Genomic DNA, 25,026 nt, shown 5'->3' with positions numbered 1-25,026 from the left:
TCAATAATACGTAAGTGTTCCTTTTTCTCTGCATCCTCTGTAATGGTTTTTAAGTTTTTGTTTTCTTGATAATAGCCTTTCAAACTGGGTGTGATGGAATCTCATTGTAGTTGCAATTTGTATTTCGCTGATTTCTAAAAATTTTGAGCATTTTCTATGTTTATTGTCCATTTTGCTTCCTATTTTGAGACATGTTTGTTCAGTTCTTTTACCCATTTATAAATTGGATTACCTGGTTTTGTGTTGTTAATTATTTTGAGTTCTTTGTATATTCTGAACACTAATTCTTTGTCGGGTGAATAGTGGCAAGATTTTCTCCCATTCTGTAGGTTTTCTCTTCACTGGGGTACCTCTTTCCTTTGCTGTGCAGAAGCTATCTAATTTGATATAATCCCGTGTGTCAATTTTTGCTTTTATTTCCTGTGCTATTTGGGTCCTATTAAGGACATCGTTTCCTATACCTGTATCTTCAAGTGTTTCCTGTATGTTTTCATTTAATAGTTTCAAATTTTTCCAGTCTTGATAAAGGTCTTTGATCCATTTTGAGTTGATTTTTGTGCAGGTGAGAGATAGGAACTGAGTTTCGATATTCTACCGGTAGAAGTCAAAAGTTCCCAGCTCCATTTGCTGAAGATGGTCTGTTTTCTCCAAGAAAAGAATCAGATGGCTGAAGATGTGTGTGTTTATTTCTGGGTCATCTATTCCATTCCACTGTTCTCTGTGTCTATTTTTTTATGCCAGTACCATGCTGTTTGGTTACTGTGGCTCTCGAGTATTTTTTGGAAATTAGGTATTGTGATGCTTCCAGCATTGTTCTTCTGATCAGGATTCCTTTAGCCACTTAGGGTCACTCATGCTTCCATGCGAATTTTAGGACTGCTTTTTCTAGTTCTGTGAAGAATGCCATTGGTATTTTGATGGGAATTGCGTTGAATCTATAGATTCTATAATTGCTTTCAGAAGTATGGCATTTTAATAATACTAATTATCCTAATCCATGAATACGGAATGTCTTTCCATCTTCAAGTGTCTTCTTCAATTTATTTCTTCAGTGTTGTAATTTTCATTGTAGAGGTCATTCATTTCATATGTGTCTAGAAATTCATCCATTTCTTCCAGATCTTCAAATTTATTGATATATAACTTTTGAAAATATTTCTTAATGATCGTCTGGATTTTAGTGTAAAATATCTCCTTTTTTCAACTTTGATTTATTTATTTGAATATTGTCTCTCTCTTTTGATCAATTTGCTAAGAGGTTGTCAATTTTCGTTTATCTTTTCAAACAACTAAGTTTCAGTGATCCTTAGTATTACTTGTTTAGTTTCTATTTCATTTATTTCTATTCTTATCTTTATTGTTTCTTTCCTTCTATTGATTTTGGGTTTGATTTGTTCTTGTTATTCTAAGGACTTAAGATGCATCAAGTTATTTATTTGAGATCTCTGCTTTACTAGTGTAGGCTCTCATAGCTATAAATTTTCCTCTTTTGCTATGCTAAGTTGTGTTTCAATCTTCATTTAATTATAGGAATTTTTTGAATGGCCCACTGCTAGTTCAAATATGTACTGTTCAGTGTACATGTCTTTGTATAATTTCTTTTGCTGTTGATTTCTTCTTTCATTCCATTATGGTCTAATAAGATGCAATAAATTATTTCAAGTTTTTTTTTGTATTTGTTAAACTGTACTCTATAGCCTAAAATGTGTTCTATTTTAGAGAAAATTCAGTGTGTTGATGAAAAGAAAGTACATTCTGTGACCAGTGGATAAAATATTCTGTAGAGCTATTAAATCATTTGATTTATATTGTAATTTAACTCTTGTTTCATTGTTTTGTTTTGTCTGAAAGATCAATCTATTTTGGTATTGGGGTCTAGTTCTCCCTTTAAGCCTAGTAGTATTTGTTTTATCCAACATCCAGTGCATGGATTTTTGTGATCATTTTATCTTCTTAATGGATTGTCCCCTTTATCATTATATAGTGACCTTATTTGTTCTGACTGATTTGGGTTTGAGGTCTATTTTGTCAGATATAAGCATAGCTATTCCTGCTTTATTCTGGATTTCATTTGACTGGAATATCATTCTCCATCCATTCCCTTTCAGTCTGCATATGTCTGCCAGTGGGGTGAGTTTCTTGTAAACAGCAAACAGTTGAGTCTTGTTTTTAATCCACTTAGCTAATCCATATCTTTTAATTGCAGAATTTAGGTCATATATTCAGGGTTATCATTGAAAGAAATGTACTAATTCCTATGATTTTTCTGTTTAGACAAATTTATTTTTAAAATGAATTGATTTAAAGACAGATCTTAAGTAAACAATATCGACAGTTCCCAATTTACTTTGGTTCAATTGAAGATTTTGTGACTTTATAATGGTGTGAAAATGACACACATTTGGTAGAAAACACACTTCAAATTCCAATGTTTGATCTTTTCCCAAACTTTAAATTTTGAATCTCCATCTTTTCCTGGGTTAGCTATATGTGGTTCAATATTCTCTTATGGTGCTGGACTATAGTATGAACCACAGCTTTTGGTTTGCCATGCATTCAAAAGGAGAACAACAAACACCTTTCAGGGTACTGTGCTGCTAAACTTTCATATTCAGTTGGTCAGATATATTTCCCATTCATGATGCATTTGTCAGGACATAACCCCATCATAAACTGAGTAACATTTGTAGTACAAAGGAGATGAGGATTAAGCCACAGTCATGTGAGTGGTTCAGGTGTGAATAAAACTTGGCACACTGAGTGATAGTGGACAATAGATTTCCCAAAGATAAAAGAACCTTGATTTTGCACACATGTAAAATCTCAGCTCAGGTCATCAGCTTCATGGAAGGGTCACACCCACCTAAAGGCTGGTGGGTCCAAGGGCTGATGAGAGCGCTCACACAATCAAAGCTTTGCTGGGCATGAAAGTCAAACTCACTGATTCATCTACTTATTCATTTATGAGATCTGCCAGTCCACAAAGGTGTGACTTGGGAAGACTTCTAGAAGTAGGAGTTAACTTTTCCTAGAAGGCTGAGTAACACCTGAGTAACTTCCTGGAGATGAAGTGTGGGTGTGGGAAGAATGTGGAGAGCATCCAGACAAGGTGAGATGCATGAGCAGCTTTAGGGAAGGGGACAGGGCAGACCCCATGGAGAAGTGAGCATGGCCACATCCCCATAGGCAGGTCTGCCATGCCAATGCACAAGTCTTTATCTCCTGGGGAGAGGGGAGATCTGGAGGGATCTGGCTCTGTCTGGGAAAGGGAGGTTGCCATGGTTGCTTTTTTCAACAAATACTTGCTGAGCACACAACTTGTGGCACATACTGGTTGGGGTGCTTGGATACAAGGTACCTGGTCTACTGCCAGGGTCACTTATGACACCTGAGTGTGCCTGAGTCATTCTTCAACTAAACACTGACAATAGCTCACAGTAGTTCTTCAGTCATAGACCAGGGTCCCCTCTGGGGCCCACGAAGCCCCACCTACCTCTCCAGCCCGCCACCTCCGTCCCTGTCTTAGTTTGCTGCTCTAGCAATGTGAATCCTCTTTCACTTCCTCATCGGGCCAGCTCTCCGCCTTCGGCCTTCGTGCCTGCTGTCCATGCTGCTCAGGAGACGCCCCTCCTCTCCCACCCGGACTTCTTCCTCGTTTTTGTTTCTTTTTAAAAACAGAATTAACTTTTTTGTAATGAGGAATGAAAATATGGCTGTGGAGGGAGAAAATCAAATTGAAAAACATTTAAGATATGCAAAGGTCATTTTAAAGCAGTGATTAAAAGGAAGATGAGTAAAACATTAGACTTAGGCCCACTTTTTTTCTTGTACATTTTTATAGGTGCATTATAATTTTTTTTTTCCTGCGGTGCCGGGGATTGAACCCAGGGCCTTGTGCTTGCGAGGCAAGCACTCTACCAACTGAGCTGTATCCCCAGCCCTGTGCGTTATAATTATACTATAGAATAGTGGAATTTATTGTTCCTTGTGTATAACAATATATGACAATATAATTTGGTCAATGTTATTCCCAAGTACCTCCCCTTTCCATTCCATCCCCCTCTCCTGGGTCCCTTCCTCTGTTCTACTTGTCTCCCTTCCATTTTCATGAGATTCCCTCCCCACATCACAAACACACACTTATACCCCCTTTTTTTCTCTCTCTCACTTCCACATGTGAGAGAAAATAAACAAACCTTGACTTTCTGGGTTTGGTTTATTTCATGTAACATAATGCTCTCAAGTTGCATCAATTTTCCTACAGATGACATAATTTGATTCTTTCTTATGGCTAAGTAAAATTCCATGTGTGCATATACCACGTTTTCACTATCCATTCATCCACTGACTGACCTCTGAGCTGGTTCCATAGCTTGGTTATTGTGAATTGTGTTGCTATAAACATGGCTGTACATGTATCACTGTATGCTGATTTTAATTCTTTATTATAATGCCAAGGAGTGGTATGGCTGGGTCATATGGGGGTTCCATTCCTAGTCTTTTTTTTAAAAAAAAATTTATGTGTTCTAATTAGTTATACATGACAGTGGAATGTACTTTGATACATCATATATAATGGAGTGCAATTTCTCATTCTTATGGTTATGCATGGTATAGAATCCCACCAGTTGTATATTATATTTATCCACAAGTAATAATGTCTGATTCATTCTACTATTACTATCCTTCCCATCCCTATACCCCTTCCCTCCCTTCAATCCCCTCTACCTAATATAAAGTAACTCTATTCTCTAGCTCCCACCTATTGTAAATTAGCATCCACATATCAGAGAAAACATTTAGCTTTTGGTCTTTTGGGATTGGCTTATTTCACTTAGCATGAGATTCTCCAGCTCCATCCATTTACCAGCAAATAGCGTCATAGTTCTTTAAGGCTGAGTAATATTCCATTGTGTATATATACTACATTTTTAAATCCATTCATCTGTTGTACCTAGGTTGGTTCCATAGTTTAGCTATTGTGAATTGAGCTGCTATAAACATTGATGTGGCTGCATCACTGTAAAATACTGATTTTTAAGTCCTTTGGGTATAAACTGGGAAGTGGGATAGCTGGGTCAAATGGTGGTTCCATTCCAAGTTTTCTGAGGAATCTCCATACCACCTTCCAAGATGGTTGCACCAAATTGCATTCCTACCAGCAATGTATGAATGTGCCTTACTTCCCACATCCTGGCCAACATGTATTATTGTTCATATTCTTGACAATTGTCATTCTGAATGGAGTGAGATAAAATCTTAGAGTAGTTTTGATTTGCATTTCTCTAATTGCTAAAGATGTTGAACATTTTTTCTTGTATTTGTATATCTTCTTTTGTGAAGTGTCTATTCAGTTCCTTAGCCCATTTATTGATTGGGTTATTTGTTTTTTGAGTTCTTTATATATCCTGGAGATTAATGCTCTATCTGAAGTGCAGATGGCAAAGACTTTCTCCCATTCTGTAGGCTCTGTCTTCTCAGTATTGATTGTTTCCTTTGCTGAGAAGAGTTTTAATCTGAATCCATCCCATTTATTGATTCCTTTCCTAGTCTTTTGAAGAACCTGCATACTGATTTCCATAGTGGTTGTACAATGTAAACAATGTAAAATTGTTCCTTTTGCTCTGCATCCTCTCCAGCATTTATTATGATTTGTATTGGTGATGGCTATCATTTTAATTGGAATGTGATGACCTCTCAGTGTAGTCTTGATTTGCATTTCTCTAATCACTGTTGATATTTGTTAGACACTTGTGTTTCTTCTTTTGCAAAGAATCTGTTTAGTTACTTGCCCATTTATTGATTAGGGGGGTGGTGTTAAGTTTTTTGAGTCCTTTATCTGTTCTGGATATTAATATTCTGTCAGAATAATAGCTAGCAAAGATTTTCTTCTATTCTGTAGGTTCTCTCTTCACACTCTCAATGATTTGCTTTGCTGTGCAGAAGCTTTTTAATTCAATGCCATCCCGTTTTTTGATTTCTGGTGTTATTTCCTGAGTCTTAGGGATTCTATTGAGGAAATTGTTGCCTGCACCTCTGTGTTGGAGTGTTAACCCTGTGTTTCTTCTAGCAGTTGCAAAGTTTCTTGTCTAAGTCCTGGATCTTTGCTCCATTTTGGGTTGACTTTCATGCAAGGTGAGAGATAAGGATCTAATCTCATCCTCATACTTATTATAACCAGTTTCCCAGAACCGTTCTTTTAAAAGCCTGTTTTTTCTTCCAACATATGTTTTTGGCACTTTTACAAGAATGGGAGGACTGCATATGTGTGGGTTTGTCTCTGTGTCTTCTATTTTGTGCCCTTGGTCTGTGTGTCTGTTTTTATGCCGTGTGGTTTTGTTACTATAACTCCATAGTATAATTTGAAGTCAGGTATTGTGACCCTCCAGCGTTGCTGTCTTGGCTTAGAATTCCTTAGGCTTTTTCAGGTCTTTTATTCTTCCAAATGATTATTAGGACTGTTTTTTCTAGTTCTATGAACAATGTCATTGGTATTTTGATGGGATTGCATTGAATCTGTATATTGCTTTTGGAAGTATGAACTTTTTAAAAAAATTTTTAGATGTTGATAGACTTTTATTTTATTCAATTATTTATATGTGGTGCTGAGAATTGAACCCAGTGCCTCACACATGCTAGGCAAGCACTGAACCACTGAGCCCCAGCCCCAGCCCAATATGGACATTTTAACAACATTAATTCTGCCTGTCCATGAACATGGTCAGTCTTTCCATCTTTAAGTGTCTTCTTCAACTTTCTTCAGCATGCTATAATTGTCATTGTAGAGGTCTTTCACCTACATAGTTAGATTAATTATTGGGATCTTGTTTTTAGGCTACCGTTAATGGGATTGTTTTCCTGATTTCTTTATCAGTGAATTCATTATGGGTGTATAGAAAAGCTATTGATTTTTGTATGCAGATTTTGTATTCTGCTACTTTGTCAAAATTGTGTGTCAGCTCTGGCAGTTGAGTGAAGAATTTTGGATCTTCTAAGCATAGGGTCATATCATCTACAGTGATAATTTTATTTCTTCCTTTCCTATTTGTATCCCTTGTTTTCTTCTCTTGCTTAGCTTCCTTGACCAGAATTTCACGTACTACATTGCATAGGAGTGGTGAGGGTGTTTATCCTTTCTTGTTCTTGATTTTAGAGGAAATGACTTCAGTGTTTCCTCATCCACTATGCTGATGACTTTAGGCTTGCGATCCACGGCCTTTATCATTTGAGGTAGGTTCCTTCTATCCTTAGTTTCTTCAGTGTTTTTCTTATGAATGGGTGCTGAATTTCGTTGAAAGCTTTCTCTGTATCTTCTGAGACGACAATGTGATTTTTTTCCTTATTTTATGTGGCGAATCACAGCTATTGATTTTCATAGGTTGAACTATGCCCAATTTCAATCTGAAAGTTGAATTGGTATTTTATATAACATTAATTGCCCTGGAAGACATACCTCTATGCCGCTCTAGTTAATAGTACGGCATTAAAAACCCACGACATCGCAGCATTCGGAATTGTCTCCAAAGGTCACATCCCTGTGGCAGGCTTTCCTCAGTCCCCAGACTTAATGAGACCCTGCTGCCACGTTCTCTCAACCTCATGCTCACTGGACCTGGGATCACGTTTATGGCTCTGGTCGTGGTCGAGTAACCACACCCGAAGGGTTTATGGGTGCTTGTCTTCCCCACTGGATGCTGACACCAGGAAGGCAGGAACCACGTCTGTTTGCATCATAAGAGGCCCAGAGGCGGCAGCGCCACGGAACCTTGCAGGAGGGACTGCAGCCTTCGAGGGTTGAAGGGGACGTTCGGACCCTCCAGCCATTGTCGTACATGGAGGTCAGGGCTGCCTGAATGATCTGGAAAGGTGGAGGAAGGTTCTCGAAGAGGTCAAGATGGACCAGGAATTTAAAGATGAGTAGGAGCTTGTCAGGCAGGAGGAGGGAATTCCCACGAAGCTGGGCAGCGGCACTTGTTGTGTAGAAAACAGCGGGTCACCTCAGGGGCTCGAGGGAGGGTTGGAAGAAGGCTGTGACCTCTTGACCTCACTCCACTGAAGGACTGTGTGCCAGGAACTTCCAACCCGGCCTCAGGTAATTCTCGGAGCTCCTCGGCCTGGGAGGGTGCGCTCATTTGCTCCCTTCCAACGAATAAAGACGCCGAGGCCCAGAGCAGGTAAGTGACATGCCCAGGCCACCAGCCACCAAGTGACTTTCCTGGTTGTACCGTGTCCCCAGCTGCATGCCTGAGATGACCCCTGATGGTTTCTGTGTCCCTCTAGTGTCCTCTCACATCCCCTTGGGCTGGGTCAGGGGAAATGTGATGTTCCGAAGAGCTCAGCTAGATTCCCAGCCCGGGCTCCAGGGCCTCCAGGCACCCAGGACAGATGTGCTTTCTGGTTCTGTGTGTGCCAGAGCAAACTCGGAGAGGGCTGAGCTGGGTTAGCCTGGGATCCTGCCCTTCCCGCCCAAATCAGACCACACAGGCTCTGGCTGCCTGCGGCTGACCCCGAGGCCGCAAGAAAGCCATTCCCTCTGAGCCTGTTTCCCACATCTGCCTCATGAATGTCCATTCTGGCTGCCCGCAGGGCCACCGTGAACAGAACATGAAGGGCACAGCCAGCTGCAGACTGCTGACGTGCCCAAGGGATGATGATGGCCGCCCACTCTGGCCTCTCAGTGCCGAGCCTCCCAGGATGGCCTCCTCCCAGACACCCCAGGACTCACTGCCTGAAGCCAGACCACCCTCAGCTGGGGACATAAGTAGCCCTGGTGCCCCTCGGTGGCCACACATAGATCCTGCAGGGTCGGTTTTCCAGGTTTGGGGCAGGAACCCCATTTGCTAATTAGTTCAGTTGTGGAGCCTGCTTTTGATCACAACCAGGATCTGTGGGGGGGGGGGGGGTTGTGTGTGGGGGGTTTGTGTGTGTGTGTGTGTGTGTGTGTGTGTGTGAGCGCATGCGCCTCAAATAGACAAAGCTGCAGTGACTCCTAGCTGCCACCCTAGGTCACCCTCCCAGGCTGCCCCTGGGCTGGTCCCACTCTCCACATGTTTTGCTGTCCACCTGGAAGCCTGGTCCCCTGTGAATGCTCTGGATGTAGATCATGTAGCAAATACAACCAAGTCTCACATTCACGACTCACAAAGGGGAACTAACACATGGTGCTGTCATCCCAGAGCCCCCCAGGGGGAAATCAGGATCCTCCTCCCAGAAAGGGGAGGCTCAGAGAGGGAATGTGGCTTTCACGAAGATACCTGTCCTAGGATGTGAACTCAGGTCACTCTCACACCAACCCCAGGTACTTGCTGCGGCTCACACCTTCCCCAAAATATCCACCAACAACCAGCAGACTTGGCTTGGGGAGAAGTGGTTGTTTATTAAAAAACAAAGGCCCTTTGCCTGCCAAGGAGGGGACACTGGCAAGTGGGGGAGTGTGGTGCACGATCCCCAAATCCCAGAGGGTAGAGAGGGATCTACAGGAGGCCATGGAGCACGGGAGTCCCAAGAGCCCACGGTGGCCCTCACTGGGTGGCCTTGGGAGGTAGGGACCAGAGGGATCAGGTTAGGATGTGCCCGGGGCCTCTAGCCCACCGAGGTTCAGCCTTAGGCCATGGTCAAGCTCTGCAGCAAGCAAGAAGCCCCTTTATTTACCAGCAGGGTTAGTAATCTTCCCCAAGAAGATCATGGAAGGTGTGAATTTCTCATAAACCATCATCATAAAGGGCCTGTTTATCCTGACATTTTGCGGAGTCTCCATGGGCAGTGTCTGCGCTCCAGAGCCTGCCGCCCCCTGTGTCCCCTTCTCATCCATCTTCAGCTCAGCCTTGTGCACCGCCTGCAGGAACCAAGAGCCAGACACTCAGAGGTCATGGTGGGCAGAAGCAGAGACCAGAGAGGGAGACAACTCAGCCCAAGTTGCCCCAGCACAGCTGTAACCGTGCCAGGGCTCCTGGCTCTTCAGCTGTCATTGCTGAATGATATTTGACAAATAGATTCAGGGGAAGAAGATGTTGTGTTGGGGTTGGGGGTCTGTGATAAGAGGAGGCAGAGGGGGTTGGCTACCCTCCCCATGAATTTCAGGGGACCCTCAACCATGATTATGGCAGGAAGGGTCTGTGGCATCTTAGCTCAACCTGATGGAGGTGGAGAGGGAGCCAGATTCCAGATGTCTCAGACCCCAGATCCACTCTGGGGCCTCAGCATCTGTGACCAGGTGACAGGTTCTGGAGAACGGATGGGCCCCTGAGAGTCACTGATTCCAACAATTTTCCTTGCAGGAAACTGGCCAGTCTCCTCGGCTAGCATCATGGTTGCTGGCGTACCTCACTACAGAAAAGAAATGAGCCACTGAACGTGGCCAAGACCTGTGGTCAGGGGAAGCTGGTGGCCTTAAACATTTGGGGAAGTCTCAGAATTGACGTAGGAAAACTCAAAAGCTAGAAATTTCTATCGACTGTGTGTTTCTTCTTGCTGGTTGGAAGATAAAGCTGAATCTGTCTACTGATTCTAAACAATTGGCCCAGCTGGGTCCCAGGATCCCTCCCAGGGTAGCCAGAGCCTCCCTTCACCCACTGGGCACCAGCCCCTCCCCAAGAGCTGCTGGCACCTGCTGCCTTTGGCCACACCCCTCCCTCCCATGGACCATGCCCCACACTCATGTCCACCTCTGAAATCCTTCCCCCTTTTAACCCGAAAGTAGGCATGCTGGACAGCACACAGGACATTTAGTTAAATCTGAATTCAAGGTAAGTCATTAATACCTTAAGCAAAACTATGTCTCTTGCAATATTTGAGAGGTACTTATGCTAAAAAAAAATCCACTGTTTATCTGAACTTGGAATTTAACTGTCTCTTATTGTACCTGCTAAATCTGATGCCCTGCCTGCCTGGTGCTCTAGGCCCGATAAATGTAGGACTTGATCAGTTTGTTGCATTGAACCAGCTTTCAAAATAGCACCAGAAGAGTGACAGTTCTAAATACTCCAATCAAAGGCTTGGGGAGTCCTTAGGGTCTTCCCGGGATCACCCAACTGGTCAGGGGAGGGCTGGACTCTAGGCTGGCCTGTGTGGCAGGTGGAGAGGCAGCGTCCTTGCTGGCCTGGCAGCTGTGCGGTGCCTCTGCCAGGCAGTGTGGAGCGCCCTCTGCTGGAGGGCAGCAGCAGGCAACCTTACCTCGCTCACTTTGAGGCTGCGGTAGGGGGAGATTCGGGTGAGGTCACCGTGCTCCTCAAAGATTTTACTGATGCCCAGTTGGGACAGAGTGGTCTTCAGGTCATAGGTACCGGAGATATGGAGCCTCGGCAGGAACACGTTGACAACCCTGGGAGTTAAAAGTGACAAGGCTGAGCAGGAAAGCCTCAGCTTTCAGGAGAGAAAAGAATGAGAATTTTCCTCCCAGCACCAAAGGTCTTGGATCTCTATCCAGAGAATAACGAGTGGCTTCTTAACCCTGGGATCCTGGCTTCAAAATACGCTGTAGTCTCCGAACTGCGTCCTGCTTCCTATCCAACTTGCCCAGAGCCCTGGCTGCAGGAAGTGTCCTCTGGCTCCCCTTCCACCCTGCTCATGGCTGCCCTCCCTGAAGTCTCAGCCGTGCTTATGCCCTGGGCCAGTCCTACCCCAGCAGGCCGATGCTAGAGGCAGCACGGCCCCAGACCTGGAGCCAGGCAGACCTGAGCCCGGTTACTGGGGGCAAAGGAGCCCAGCCTTCTGGGCCACTTGTGCAAACAGAAAGATGACTGTCATTCCCCCCGGGGACCCAGGTCCTCTCCCTTCTCTGCCTGTCCTCCGTCCCTACGCCAGAATCTCATTCAGTCTTACAACTTGCAATACCACCAGCCAGCCAGACAGCTCCCAAGTGTACCTTTCCACTGATTCATTCAGCAAATAGTTATTAAGTGCCTACTGTATACCAGATGCTGTTCTTGGTACTTGAGATGAATCTGTGAACGGAGCAGGTGAAGATCCCTGTGCCAGGCCTGTGTTCCAGCAGGGAGGGCAGATCATGGAATCGACCCACTGAAAAGCACGTGTGGGCATATCCTCACACTCAGGAGTGCGGAGGAGGCGGCAATGCCACAGGAAAAAGGAAACATATTCGAACTTTCAGGAATGCTGGGTAAGCCTCAAAGGAGGCCAGGAGCGAGGCGAATGGGGCCTTTTCCCTGAATGACCCTTGGAAACCCAGGAGAGTTTCCACTGGAGGAGTGGGTGGTCCACTCGGGGCTCAGAGGAACCCTCTGTCCACTGCACTGAGGGTACGCTCGTGGCATCGGGATGGGGGTGAGTGAAGAGTCGATGCAGGGTGACTGGCCCTCTGTGGCAGTCAGGTGCTGGGGTCACAGTGATGGAGGCAGGAGGCCAGCACTGTGGGAAGACCAGCTTTAGTGATTTCCAAGTGAAGCCAGAAAACCTGGACGCAGCAGCTCTGTGCCTACCAATGTGGGAGCTTTGATTCCCTTGGGAGAACAAAAACGGAGTTTTTGCTCTGGGAATCAGAGCAGCAGGACCTGGAGTCTACATTCCGACAGGTAATTTGGGGTGTGTTTTAGACACGTGTCTGCTGATGTGGCCACCTCTCTTTGGGGGATGGGGCGTTTTCCTCTCTGGCCTCCCCTAGGCTTTCCCGTCTGGAGGAGACTACAGAAAGCGCTCACTGGAATCGCCACCTGCTCTCTGCTCCCACAGAGGACAGCCCAAGAGGTCTGGGCCTGCCCCCTGCCCACACGTCAAAACAGCTCACCAACCGGACTGCCAGACTGGAGGAGTTCCGAAGGTAGGAACTTTGCTTGTCATGTTCCGGTGAAACGTGATTCCCTCTGGGGACCTCACACAAGTCCCCTAGGCTGCAAGAAGGTATGGGGTTTCCTATGGAGGAGGTGGACATTACTGCTACTGGTCATTCCAGGGCCAGAGGGCCTGGGAGGCAGGCTGTATCCGGTGAGAGGGATACAGAGAGGCCTTAAGTCATGGAGATGCCAGGAATGGTCTCCTGGGGCGGGGCGGGCAGACCAGTCCCAGGACAGGGAGGGCTCCTGGAAGAGACCTCGGGGGCAGCGTGCACGTGCACCTCACGAGAATGCACTCTCAGTTGTTTCAGCCTGATGAGGCGCTTTGGTTCTCTGGGAAGGTTGGTGCCAACCTGCGGGGCATCTCAAAGCACCTCTCCCACACGTGGGCAGAGGAGTGAGGGGAGAGCTCTGGGCCTTGTCCTGAAGCCAGAGAGAGGGCAGCAGTAACCAGGGAGCCTCTGTGTGCAGTTAGTGGTGGTCGACGGCCACGGTCCTGGGACTGTCCAGGGCCATGCTGAAGGGAACGTGCTGCCCCTAGCGCTAGCACCAGCACTGGGCCCTGTGGGCGAATGTCAGAAACAGCCTGGAGGAGCTCCGGGCGCCAGCAAAGCAGCGCAGAGGCCGCGCGAGCACTAACGGCCACGCGGCCACAGTCCAGGTCTCAAGAAGCCAGGACTCGGGGTGAACTGAGGGCAAGGGCCGGCCATCCTTCCCATTCCCTGCCTCTCTTCACCTTCCGTACTCCTCAGGTCCCTGCGGAGGTCCCCAGGACGCCCTGTGAACTCCTCAACTCTGAGGACCACAGGCTGGAAGCGGCCCGTCCCAGTGGGCACCCTGTGTGCAGGGACAGCTGCATTTCCCTGTCAGTGGGTGAGCTGCCGTGCTGGGTTCCCCTGAGGACAGGAGACCGCATGGCAGGATGCTGTCATTCCGTCAGATCTGCCGAGAGCTTCAGAGCTGTCCTCCATCAACCAATCAGAGAAGGAGAAAGAAGTCACATCGGTGTGCGTCCGGGGAGCACGAGGCTGCGCTGATCCACGTTTTGTGCTTTCAAAGGTCCTACAAGGCCAGGGCCACTAAGGCCACATCACAGAAGGGGACCCAGTCTCACCCCAGTCCCTCCAGGGAGGAGAGACGGGCTGTGCACAGCCCTCATGGACGCCCTGCTTTCAGCTCCCTTCCCCAGCACTGTGGGGTCATCAGAAGCATTCGGAATGGGGACTCCCAGGCAGGAGCTTTCAGCTAACTCTAGATATCAGAGACGTGGTCTGCAACTCCCGGAAGGATGCGCTCCCAGTGACAGAGGCACCCCCGGGTGTCCGGTCCACCCTAGCATCATCCCTTTCTCTCTTGGTGCCCTGGGTGCCCAGGTCCCACCGTCCACATAGCAGAGGCTGGGTGAAGACGTGCATTGCTTCTCTCCCTTCCACATAGCCTTAAAGTCTCACCCCAAACCTCCTCTGTGAAGCCCTCCCTGAACACCACCTCCATCAGACTCCATCCGCCACCATCCCACAGTATTAGTACATCTCCAAGGTCAAGTGTTTCCATATACATCTTCTCCAGTCTACCTCCTACCGTAACAGAAGAGGACATCTTCTGGGCATCATAGAGCCCAGAAGAGGACCTGGCCATGTGGTACCAGCTTAATAAGTCTGGGATGAAAGAAATAAAGAGCAGGAGGGAAGGAAGAAGGAGCAGGACACTGTACACCAGGCTCCCTCTTTACCTTTTTGACATTAATCTTTTCCATCTGCCAAAAATGTCCACCTGCAAGCCCTCCTCCAAGTTCTTCATTTTGCCCTTATCGGGAAGAATGAAGGTGGCCGTGATGTTGCCATGGTAGGGGATCTCCAGGAGCGTGCAGGACAGCTTGTCGTCATAGCCCACGTCGTACATGCCCCCGTGGAACATCATAGGCACCTTCACTGACTTGCCTTTGTCCACAAAGAAATTGTCCTCTTTAGTTTCTTTTGGATCAAAGTTGTGTTGCCACCTGGCTTAGGATTGAAAGACAAAGTGAGATGAGTGTCCAGAGGGAAAGGAGGTGACCAGATCCAACCAATCACCAGCCTCTGTCCACACAGATTCAGAGTAAGAGGTCTGGATATTCCAGGGCTCTGAGGAAGAATTCTAGGAGTCCTGCCCTCATCCGTGCCCTGGATACTTCCTGTGAGATGAGCTCAGGTCCAGTGACATGTTCTTAAAGAAACGAGGATTAGGGATGCCCAGGTGAGAGGGGAGCAGCAGACTGCTCTAAGGCCAGGGGCTCCTGGGGCTGAGAAAGCCTGTTTATTATGTCCCAATAGAGGGGATAGGATGATAATTAGTGGGACTCTTTGGGTGTGACTTGAATGAAGATGCCTGACTATTTTAAGTCAGCCCGACAGAGCCACTCACATGGGGCCAAGAACCGATGGGATGAGCAGCCCTTGGGAGCTCGCTGGAGGGCAACGAGCACTCAACTCTGGGCGTTCCACCTCTCTTTTTGGATCCTGAGAATGCCTTGATCTCATTGCACATGAACTCAGCTCTGTGTCTTTTCTAACCTGCTACCCTCATAGATCTCAGTTTCGTGTCCTGAGGGCCAAACCCCTGAGTTCAAATCCTGCTCTAAAAGAATGACCTTGATAAGCGTCTCAATCTCCCTGGGCTTCAGCATCCCTAATTTGCAGAATAAGGACATTAACAGATACCTCACAGGTTCACTTTGAGACTTGGCAGGATAAAGCAATTTAGTTCGATAACCGTATATAGTGATTATTGAATGGATGATAGTCATCATCAGCATATCAGTGTCACTATTGTTCCTGATGTAATGTAGGGGATGTAGGCACTTTGAGAAATTCCAAATTCATTTTTCTTTCCCTCTGGCTTGGACAGACTGTGATCTTGGACTGCAATTGCATTATTTCCCCTCAGTAACCATCAATCTCCTTCTGAAATGTGGGAGACCTGGCCCATGGTATTGAGAGTCCAGCGGTGATCTTGTCTGAACTGAGGGGTGCTGGCCTCCGTGACTTTTAACCCCTGTGTGTGCACGTGGCCTGAGTGTGGTTGTGTGCAGAAAGGGGAGACAACGCTTATTTCAGTTTCCCCTTAGACACAGGGAAGTTAGGCAAGCTGATGAGGAGAACCAGGCACCCTCCAAACTGATTATCACCATCACCAAGATCCAATCACCATCCTAGGCATCTACTTGGTGTGGTGGAAAATACCTGGCCCCAAAGCCAAGAGAAAGGGTTTCCAATCCCTACTGCCACTGACTAGCTCTGAAGCATGGATAAGTAATTAATCTCTCCCTGATTTTCGCTTTTCTCATCTAAGAAATGAAGATGAGAATGTCGCTCCAAACTCTTCATCTAGTGTCACATTAGGATAATCAGTGATAATGAAAATGTAGGAATGGAAAGCAATTTATACTTCATGAAGCACTTTTCACAAACATTTCACCTCAACTCCTAATAGCAACCGGATGGGCTGTATGTTGTGGTATTCATTTTAATGACAAAGAAAGTGACAACAGTGCTTACAATGACTAGCATCCACTCGCTATTCACTATACACAGTCACTGAAACTTATCCAACTAACTCTCAAAAAAACCCTGTGTGGTATCCATCAATATCCTCATTCTACGAAGTAAGTGAGAGATTAGTTACATAAAAATTCAAGGTCACAGAGCAAACAAGAGGCCACCCAGATTTTTAATCCATGTCTATTGATCATCCCCTCCTCTGCATGCCAACATGTCTCAAACCTTACCTTGAAAGAAAATGTAGTTTGCAAGAAGCATCACAGTGCCAGGGTCTATACTCCTGATCAGGTTTTTGATTAACCCCTGGGTTTTCTGACTGATATGGTTGTTGATCTGCTGCTGAGTATATTCCAGCTCCTGGAAGTTGGTGGGCACTATTTCCGCCTCATACACGTTTTTGGTCTCTCTCAGGAAGTCCCTCTGTGGCTTCAACTTCTGATCAAGGAACAGGATGTTTCCAATCTCCAGTTTGATGTCCCGCTTCTCCTGGTTCAGCTTGTGGATGAGGTAATAGAAGCCCTGGTGAAGGTCTCTCTCTGGCATGTCCCTGAAGTTGAAACCCTGCTTGATCTCATCCAGGGTGGAGTCCTGGGCACCCAGTGACAGCATGGAGAAGGCAATGGAGATGCTCATTGGGGAGAAGAAGATGTTCTGCCTGGAGCTGCTGGAGGCCAGCTTCTTGAGCAGCTTGAAGCCAAACTCCATGTTGCGCTTTGCCAGCTCATGGGCGACCCTCTTTGCCTTCAGCCCTTGGACCTGACTCAAGTCGCCATAGCTAATTCGAGAGACATTGGGCTTGAGAAGCCCTTCCGTGGTGAGAAGGCCACCCAGAAACAGGGCCAGGCCCAGTGGGAGGTTCATTGTCCTGTTGAGTAGTAGATCTCAGGTTAGCTGAGAAAATCAAAAGAAATTCACTGCCCTGTTGTATGTACACGGAAGACCAGATGGAAGACGAAATGCAGTAACTAACATGTGCTGTAGGTAGTGGCTGCTGAGTGCTCTGGCATCCAGCATGACATTTAGCCTGAATCGTCTCTTAACTGAGCTGGAGCTGCATCACTGCTCTGCTCCTTGTCTCCCTGGTCCTGGTTCCCTCACTTCCGAGCGACAGCTCTCGGTGTTGTACACTCCTTCCTCATCTTATGGTAGCAGTGTCTCAGTTCCTTTGAGGAACAACTTCCTCCACTTAATTATAGGAATACCACAGTGTGGGCATGGGACCCAGAACACCTGGTCATAATTCATTCTTTGTGTCACACTCATTGGTTAAGAAATCAGAGTGTAACCAAAATCAGATCAATCCATGTCTTTCCTGTAGAATGCAAAGACCTCTTAACTGTGGGGTCATTGGCTTAATGATATAGCCCCCAAAACTGAATGTGGCCATGACTTCTACATGGAGAGAAGACAGAGAGAGATGGAAAGAGAGAAATGGATGGGGGCACCTAACGATACCTCTGGAGTCCTTGATTCAACCTTTACCTAATGCCCACCCACCTCCATTTTTCTAAGTTGTAAGAGCCAATGTATTTCCATTTTAGGGTTGGCTGGTTTGAGTATGATTTTCTTCCCTTATAGTCCAAACGATTCTGACTAATTTGCAGAAATCATACTCTTTGTGTAAGATTACATAACTTGTAGGTGACAGACGTTCTCTCTGGGAGAACTCTGGCCTCCAGTAAACCTCCTTCCCTACACACCCTTTCTAAGGAAGGGAGGGGGTGATGTTATAGAGAGGAAAAGCCATATCTGCCTGGCTATAGGACTGCTCTCTCATCTCAAGCCTCTCAGCTTGACACCTCCCAGTGGCACTGTGAGCTTTTAGGAACAAGAATTTCATTGGATGTTTTCCTTTAATCTACCTCTCCTCTAAGGCTGCAGAGAGCCACCAAAGCCTGGTGTTCCTCAAAGTGTGTTGGTTTCTCTAGTTGAGCACACTGCTTTCATGGACTTGTACTAATTTATATGTAAAGTGAAGGCAGATCTCTTTGCTGGCTCTTCTGTGACATCACTTACAATGTTTCCCCTGTAATTTACATCTCCAGGAGTCTATAATCCCTGGGAAAGGACGAGCCCCTCAGCAGGGAAGCTGTTCCTGGCTTCAGACTGGTTTCCCTGGGTGCAGGTGCATGTCAGGAACTGACAGTTGTCATAGGAGGAGGCTGCAGGGAAGTGAAGGGACCAGGACTAGAAATAGGGGGAGCAGAGCAAGGTGCAATCCTGGTGACATCCAGCCCTGGTTGGTTCCCAGGGACAGGACTCAGGAGAGCTCCCCTTTTGCAGTGAATCAGACAGCTGGTGACTATGATCTGTCCCCAGGGTACAGGACATGGCTGGCATATATAATTTTCTGGGACATTAACTCCTGTCAGCCAATGAGGATTTTCTGGACTAAGGAGGGTCACTATGAGCAATAGCAGCCAACCCTCATAGTCCAACTGGGCAGCAACAGGGTCCCCTGCAGCTAAGTCCCCTGTGCCTGGATCAGGCAGGTTCTTTCTGCTTGACTGAAGGAAGGGAAATGGGTGGATGGACACAAGCACAGGGCCTGTACCTAGAAGTCCCTGGACCCGAGTTCTTCCTATAGGGAAGGTACCAGCCTCTGGGTCACGGTGGCGATGGATCTTCAAGGAGTGTGTTGTGCAATATGGAAAAATCTAGGAAACACTACCCAAATGTTCCCGCCCCTACTGCATTGTCTACCCCTCCTTCAGGGAGCCTGTGCGCCTCCACACCCAGCTCAAGGCAGGACCTGATTGGTGGAGGGCAACCTCCATATCCTGTTACTGATTGGTTCCTAATCCAATCAGGGCAAGTTCAGGGAAGGGCATGTGACTCGAGTAGCCCAATGAGGGTGAACTTTAGGACTGTTTGCTGGCTTGAGTGCTGCCCTCTGTCTTCCTTGGATGTCCTGGACTGGAGACTGACAGCTAGTGTCGGGGACTCCAGCTGCCCCAGGGGGAACCGAAGACAAAACCAGAGCACAAAGCACATGCATGGCAGGGGCTTTGCAGAGAAACTGGAGCCAGAGCCCACCCTTCCCGCACTCTTGCTGTGAGGCTGAGTTACATGGTCAAGGAACCTGAAGCCAGAAGGGTCCTGACAGATACTATGTGTATACATATTTCAATGCCAGGACAGTCAAGTAGGAGCTCCGTGCTCTGGCCTCATGTCCTCACCGCCCTGTGGCATTCAGAAAAGAACTTCCTGAGCCCAGAGTTCTCTAAGCACTCCCCAGGACTACTGTTTGGTAAAAATTAAAAATAGTTGGCGATGAACAGAAGCCCCATGAGCTGTCTGAAAATAGACTATAGGCGAGAAGTTGGTAGAATCCTTAAGTATGCTTCAGATAAATAAAAGAAAATAGAAAATGGAAAGGAGCCCATCTCAGGAGTTCCTGGGCTGGATGGTTTACATAAACCTGCATGGATTAAAAATAGAAGCTTCTGCTATTCCCAGTAGACTGCCAGCCATGCACGCACTATTTCCCAATGCCTAGGAGGCCAGGACCTGTCACTCAAGAAGCTGGCAGAACATCCTCTGCAGGAGGGTTGCCAGCCACCTGAGAGGCAAAGCCCTGTGGCAACAGGCCAGAGCTGGGCACGCCAGCCAGGACAGGGCGAGCTAACTGGTGCTGCGGTGGAGTTTCCATGGCGACCCCCCGAAGTTGTAAACGACTATGCGGTTTCAGGAGTGAGAACTGATCAGAGAATTACAAGTCCCGACATTGGTCTCCTCCCACATATGCATTAGGGGCACCAGGCACATCTCTTAACCCTTTAGGGTATCAATATCTTCATCTAGTACATTGGGTGCAATCCAATGTAATAATAATCCAAATAAGCTGTGTAGTTTGGTCTCTTCCCCACTAGATGCTGCTGATCAGCTGGTTGTCCTACCCTGGGGGACATGGTGCACTGGCTGGCTGGGGCTCAGCCTCCTCTTACCTCCACAAGCCTGCATCCCAGCAGTTCCTGGGCCTCTCTTCCAGCATCCCTCTAAATGTGAAGGGCTGGCCTTTCTTCCACTGGCCCACACTGGCCCCATTCTGGGCCTTTCCATGTGTCATCACAGACGCTAAAGTGACCCACATTTGCCAGATACCTGAACAGGTTCAATTTTTTGTTTCGACAATTAAAATAGCTGAGCAACTGGTTATTACCCAATGAATTGATAGGTTACTCTTCTGAGTTGAGTAATTCTTGGTTGGGTTTTAGTTTGGAATGTGTGTGTGTGTGTGTCACTTGAATTAAATAAAATAAAAATAAATCAAGAAGAAAAAGGACAAGATAGAAACTGAACCCCATGGGATACCAGGGGGCAGACAGGGCTACTAAAATAAGTGTCTTTATTCCCTGACTATTCCAGTCCCGTGTTCCCTATTAATTTAGAAAAATAATTTCCTTCTTCTGTGAATAGATGAAAGTGTCTCACTGACCCATGAGACAGACCTACCCAGGTGATAAGCCATGTGGTCCAGCAGCACAGGTGACTGGAAATGCTCACACTGCAGAAAGGGGGTCCCCACAGAGGGCAGGGGGCACCACACCACCTCCCTCTGTCCTGACAAGCTTAGTCATTGGAATCCCCCTCTAAATGAGATATAGCAGTGGGTTTAATAATCCATCCTCAGAGTCCATGCGGGGTTATTTTCAAGACCTCCCACGGACACCAAAATTCTTGAGTGCTTAAGTCCTTCTGTGAAATAGCATGGTATTTACATGTCACCTACATGCCCACTCCCAAGTGCTTTAAATTACCTCTACGTTACCAATAATACCTAATTTGGCATGGTGGGTTAGTAGTTGTCATACCGTATCATTTAGGGAACAGACAAGGGAAAAAGGTCTGAACGTTTCAGACTTGCCCTAAATATTTTTGACCTGAGGTGGGTTGGCCTCCAGGCATGCTACCGAGGGCCCGCTGTGATGAGATTGGCAATTTTACAAAGTGCTTCCTCATTTATCACCAGCGGGTTGGGGAACAAGACCTGAGCCACCAGAGCACACGCAGGCCGTGGAAGGCCTGTTCACACACAGAGGCAGGGGCCACTCACTCCAGAGGAAAGGCCTCCCCTTGGCTCCTCCACTAACTGGCTAATGTTTACTTTCCAGCCTCTCTTCTCTGTGATGAAGCTGGCTGGCCAGGGAAAGTTGCTGTGACATCCTTCCTCGAGTCAGTGGGACAAGGTCTAGGAAGCTCAGACAAGTTCCCATCCCCAAAGTCTTCAGCCCCAAAGAGAGAGCCTCAGGCCACCAGAATGTGCTCTGCGCAGTGTGGACACATCAGCCATTCCCTCCTACCCTGAGGAAGCCCGAGCCCTCTGAGACCCCAGCTTAGCTCAGGTCCTTTCTGAGTCCCCGACAATGGGATACCCTCATTGTCCTCCCTGGGGCTCAGAGATGTGAAGGGACTTTCCTAGAGGTATGCTTTGGCATTCCAAAAGAAGACCGTCACCAAAGCCCTGGACTTGAAGAGACATCCTAGGTAGGGTCTGTGGTCGACCCATTTCAAAGGAATGAAATTGTTCTAAGAGAAAAATTATTCCAGACCTATTAAAAGTCAAATAATTATTTTTCAAAACAAGTTTAGAGCTAAGTAGTGGTAAGGTACCTCCTCTTCCCTCGGTGGGAAGTGGGAGAAGCCCCATAAGAGAAGACCACTGACCATTGCCACGTCCTTTCCCCTCCTTTTTGAGAAACAGGATGGAGCACACCCCACTTATTAATTTGCCCCGCAGAGTTCTGCTTTCATCCTTTTAGGAAATACTTTTTGTGCCGTTACCCTGAGCCAGGCACTGGGCCCTGCGACAATAACCCAGGAATGGTCTGTATAGACACGGCAGGTAAGCAAGCACGTCGCACTCACGCCTGAGCAGTGCAGCCCACGCCAGCCCCACAACCGTCTCCAAACCCTGAAGGACTTTCCAGTTCTTTGCCTGGCCTGGTCCTCCTCTTGAAGCGACTTCATTCTAGAATGAGGGCATACAGGGGCTGAAAAGGCTGATGGCCATTAACTTTAGGACTGCTTGAGCTATAAAGGGGCAACCAAGGCCCAAGACGCTGGGGTCACGATGGGTGGCAGTGAGGGTCAGAGTGGAATCCAGTCAGTGGATTTTTGAAGGCAGTTCTTCAAAATTGCTTTAAACAGATGACTTGGCCTCACTCTCTCCTGATCTGGTGGGTTGACAGATCCAACCTCTGTCCTGGGAAGACCTAAAGGTACACAGTCAGCTCACATGCAAGGCTGACTGTGGCCAGAGCCAGAGGGCAGAGGTGGACTCCTATTGGAAGGGCCACCTCATCTCTCCAAGACCACCTCTGGCCTCACACCCACTAGGGCGGTCCCTCTAACAAGTGCTGGATGCCAAAGCCCTTGGGAACGAGCCCAGGCCTCCATGGAAGCTGCCCTGCAAAATCTCCCCCTGGGAGCTCCCCAGCTGGGGGAATGGCTCTAGAATTTTCTGCAAGACACTCTCCTTGGACAGTACTACAGCCCCCTCAATCTGCAGCTAGCTTCCTGAGGAATACTCCAGAATCCCTGGGGAGATTTTGTACTCACAGTACCTCCAGGAGGGATCCGGCGTGCCGGCCAAATGGATCTGCCCTTCTTGCTTTATTATTTATATGTCCATGGCCTCCTGGAAAGGTCAAGTACAGGCCAATAGAATTAGCTGGCCTGAGTGGGCAGGGGATGGGGTTCCCTGGCCACACCACTTCCCCAGGGGCTTCTCCTTGCACAGGAGGCCACGGTGTGGCGTGTGGGGACGACGCCCACTGGGCTGGGCTTTCTAAAGAAGTCCATTCAAGTCTTTTGCAACTACTCTATTTCCCAATCGCTGTCTGGGTCTGGAGACTGGAATATTCTACAAGCGGAGTAGCCTGTAGTCCTGACATTGACCATGCAACCCCAGGTATCCTTTGACATCCAGGGAAGAGTGGCACTGGGGTCTTCTTCTTCATCCCCTGTGGCTTCTTCTGTGATTTTTCCTGTGCTTCAAACTCTCAGCTCTGTTACTGTAGCTCACAGGGAGTCGTCTTGGGAAGAAGACCAAGGAGCCACGATAGACCATTACGTGCGTAATTTCCGTCAGGGTAACAGGGATTCAGCGTTAGTGACCGGTCCAGAAACCCGGGAAGCGCCTGCCTTTGTGTTTTCTGTCGGTGCTGAAGAGACGGAGACTTCAGTCGGGTCCTGTCTCCTTCCCTGGCCTCTCTGCATTTTCCAAATCGTCTTTAAGGAGCGGGTTTTACTTTGGAGCTAACTTTGAAATATTTAAAATAAAATGAAATTCTTATTTTTAGTTCCATCACCTAGAGGGAGACACGTGACAGTGTTGGAACCTCCCAAGCCCACTGCTCCTGTGGTGGAAGAACAAAGAGCTCAGGGGACCGGCGGTCAGTGGTCTCCTCCGTGAACTCCAGCGAGCGGGAACGTCGCTCGGGTTTCCTTTCCCCTCTAGTGATGCTTCCCAGGAGCCACCGCCAGGCCCCAGAAGAGGGTGCAAAGCACGGTCCTCCTCTCTTTGGAATGCTGCTTTTAGCCAAGACCTAACTCTCACCCCAGAAGCTTTATAGAGAAGGTGACCTCGTGGAGAGGGGGCCCTGGTCGGGCCCATGCCTGGTTCAGCTTTGAACAAGTCCAAAGAGGTCGTGGGTGGGGCTTCAGAGCTCCCAGGATCCGAAGGAGACTGAAGGAGCCCCTGGGCCACCAGCCTCCCTCACTCGGGATGTGTAGGTCACATGGGACCAGACCAGCTGAGCAGCCTCAGTGTCCAGGCTGCAGGGGTGCCCCAGGTGGGAGGAGGGGCTGAGGCCAGGGCCACTGGTCCCACAGAGCAGAGGCTCCTCAGTGGAGGACAGGGGCCAGCCAGCTGGATGCTGACCCAGAATCCGGGTCTGCACCCCTGGTTTGGGAGGAAGAACGCTGCCTGCTAATGACAGGGTGAGGCCTGCGTGAGTCCTGGGTCCCCGCCTGCCAGCTGCCTCCAACCTCTCTAAGCCCCAGGGCAACTCCTACAGGAGGTATGCAGCAGCTGTCCCAGCAAGGAGGCCACTGGGTGACACGGGGGTCTCTGAAGATGGCCGGGCCCTGGCAGTGCTCAGAGGCCAGCAGGTGCTGGCTGAGGGCAGCCCCAGTGAACTGCAGGCCAGAGAGGGGCTAAGTCTTGGTGAGGAGCTGCCCAGCCAGCCGGGGAGAGGAGCCTGCAGGATAGAAGTTGGTGGGAGGGGTGGAGAGATGTCTGTCGGGGGACCAGTCCCCTCCCAGTGCTCATCAGGGGACCTTGGCCTAGACTTGAGGCTGCCCCCAACCACCTGTACACGGGAAGACTTGAGCCCCATGGGTTTGGGCCTGGGGTATGTGGGGGGCTAGGAGGACACAGGTTGATTGTCCAGCCTGGGGTTTTGCTATAAGTTGATGGACAGAGACACTGGCCTGAGGCCAAGGAGGGGCCTGAATGTTTTTCTTACACCACCACCTTGTGTCAGGGCGAGAGGACAGCTAAGAATCTTCTGTCTCCCCCTTCCTGCTCATTTCTCCTAGGCAGGGAACCTGTGAGCAAACTCCGAACACGTTAATATCCCCAGCTGGACTCCAAGAGCCCGGCTCTGGTGGGGCACGGGAGAAGGGAGACAAGAGCCTTTTCTGGTAGGGGGAACCCGCTGACCCTGCCTGGGATGCTGAGGAGGGCTTCCTGG

The 25,026-nt window shown here is 48.0% G+C and overlaps 1 protein-coding gene across 3 annotated transcripts; it reads right to left on the bottom strand.

Annotated features, from left to right (window-relative positions):
* Positions 1 to 9,356: 9,356 nt before the first annotated feature.
* Positions 9,357 to 23,031, bottom strand: SERPINA12 (serpin family A member 12). 3 transcript variants are annotated; one of them, XM_079127425.1, is made up of 5 exons: positions 22,894 to 23,031; positions 16,555 to 17,192; positions 14,521 to 14,791; positions 11,173 to 11,320; positions 9,357 to 9,835 (listed from the first exon to the last, which is right to left on the bottom strand). In XM_079127425.1, exons 2-5 carry the CDS (start codon positions 17,186 to 17,188, stop codon positions 9,644 to 9,646), a joined length of 1,245 nt encoding a protein of 414 aa, XP_078983551.1. In that variant the 5' UTR covers positions 17,189 to 17,192; positions 22,894 to 23,031; the 3' UTR covers positions 9,357 to 9,643. The 3 variants fall into 3 exon arrangements, with proteins under 3 accessions (XP_078983551.1, XP_078983550.1, XP_078983549.1); XM_079127424.1 differs by having other exon boundaries at positions 22,889 to 23,028; XM_079127423.1 differs by lacking the exon at positions 22,894 to 23,031 and adding an exon at positions 20,275 to 20,399.
* Between the last annotated feature and the right edge of the window lie 1,995 nt (positions 23,032 to 25,026).

The sequence above is a fragment of the Sciurus vulgaris genome (genome assembly GCF_902686455.1).
Source record: "Sciurus vulgaris genome assembly, chromosome: 2".
Lineage (NCBI taxonomy): Eukaryota > Metazoa > Chordata > Mammalia > Rodentia > Sciuridae > Sciurus > Sciurus vulgaris.
The sequence above is the reverse complement of the archived record's forward strand: the minus strand, read 5'-3'. Positions and strand labels throughout refer to the sequence as shown.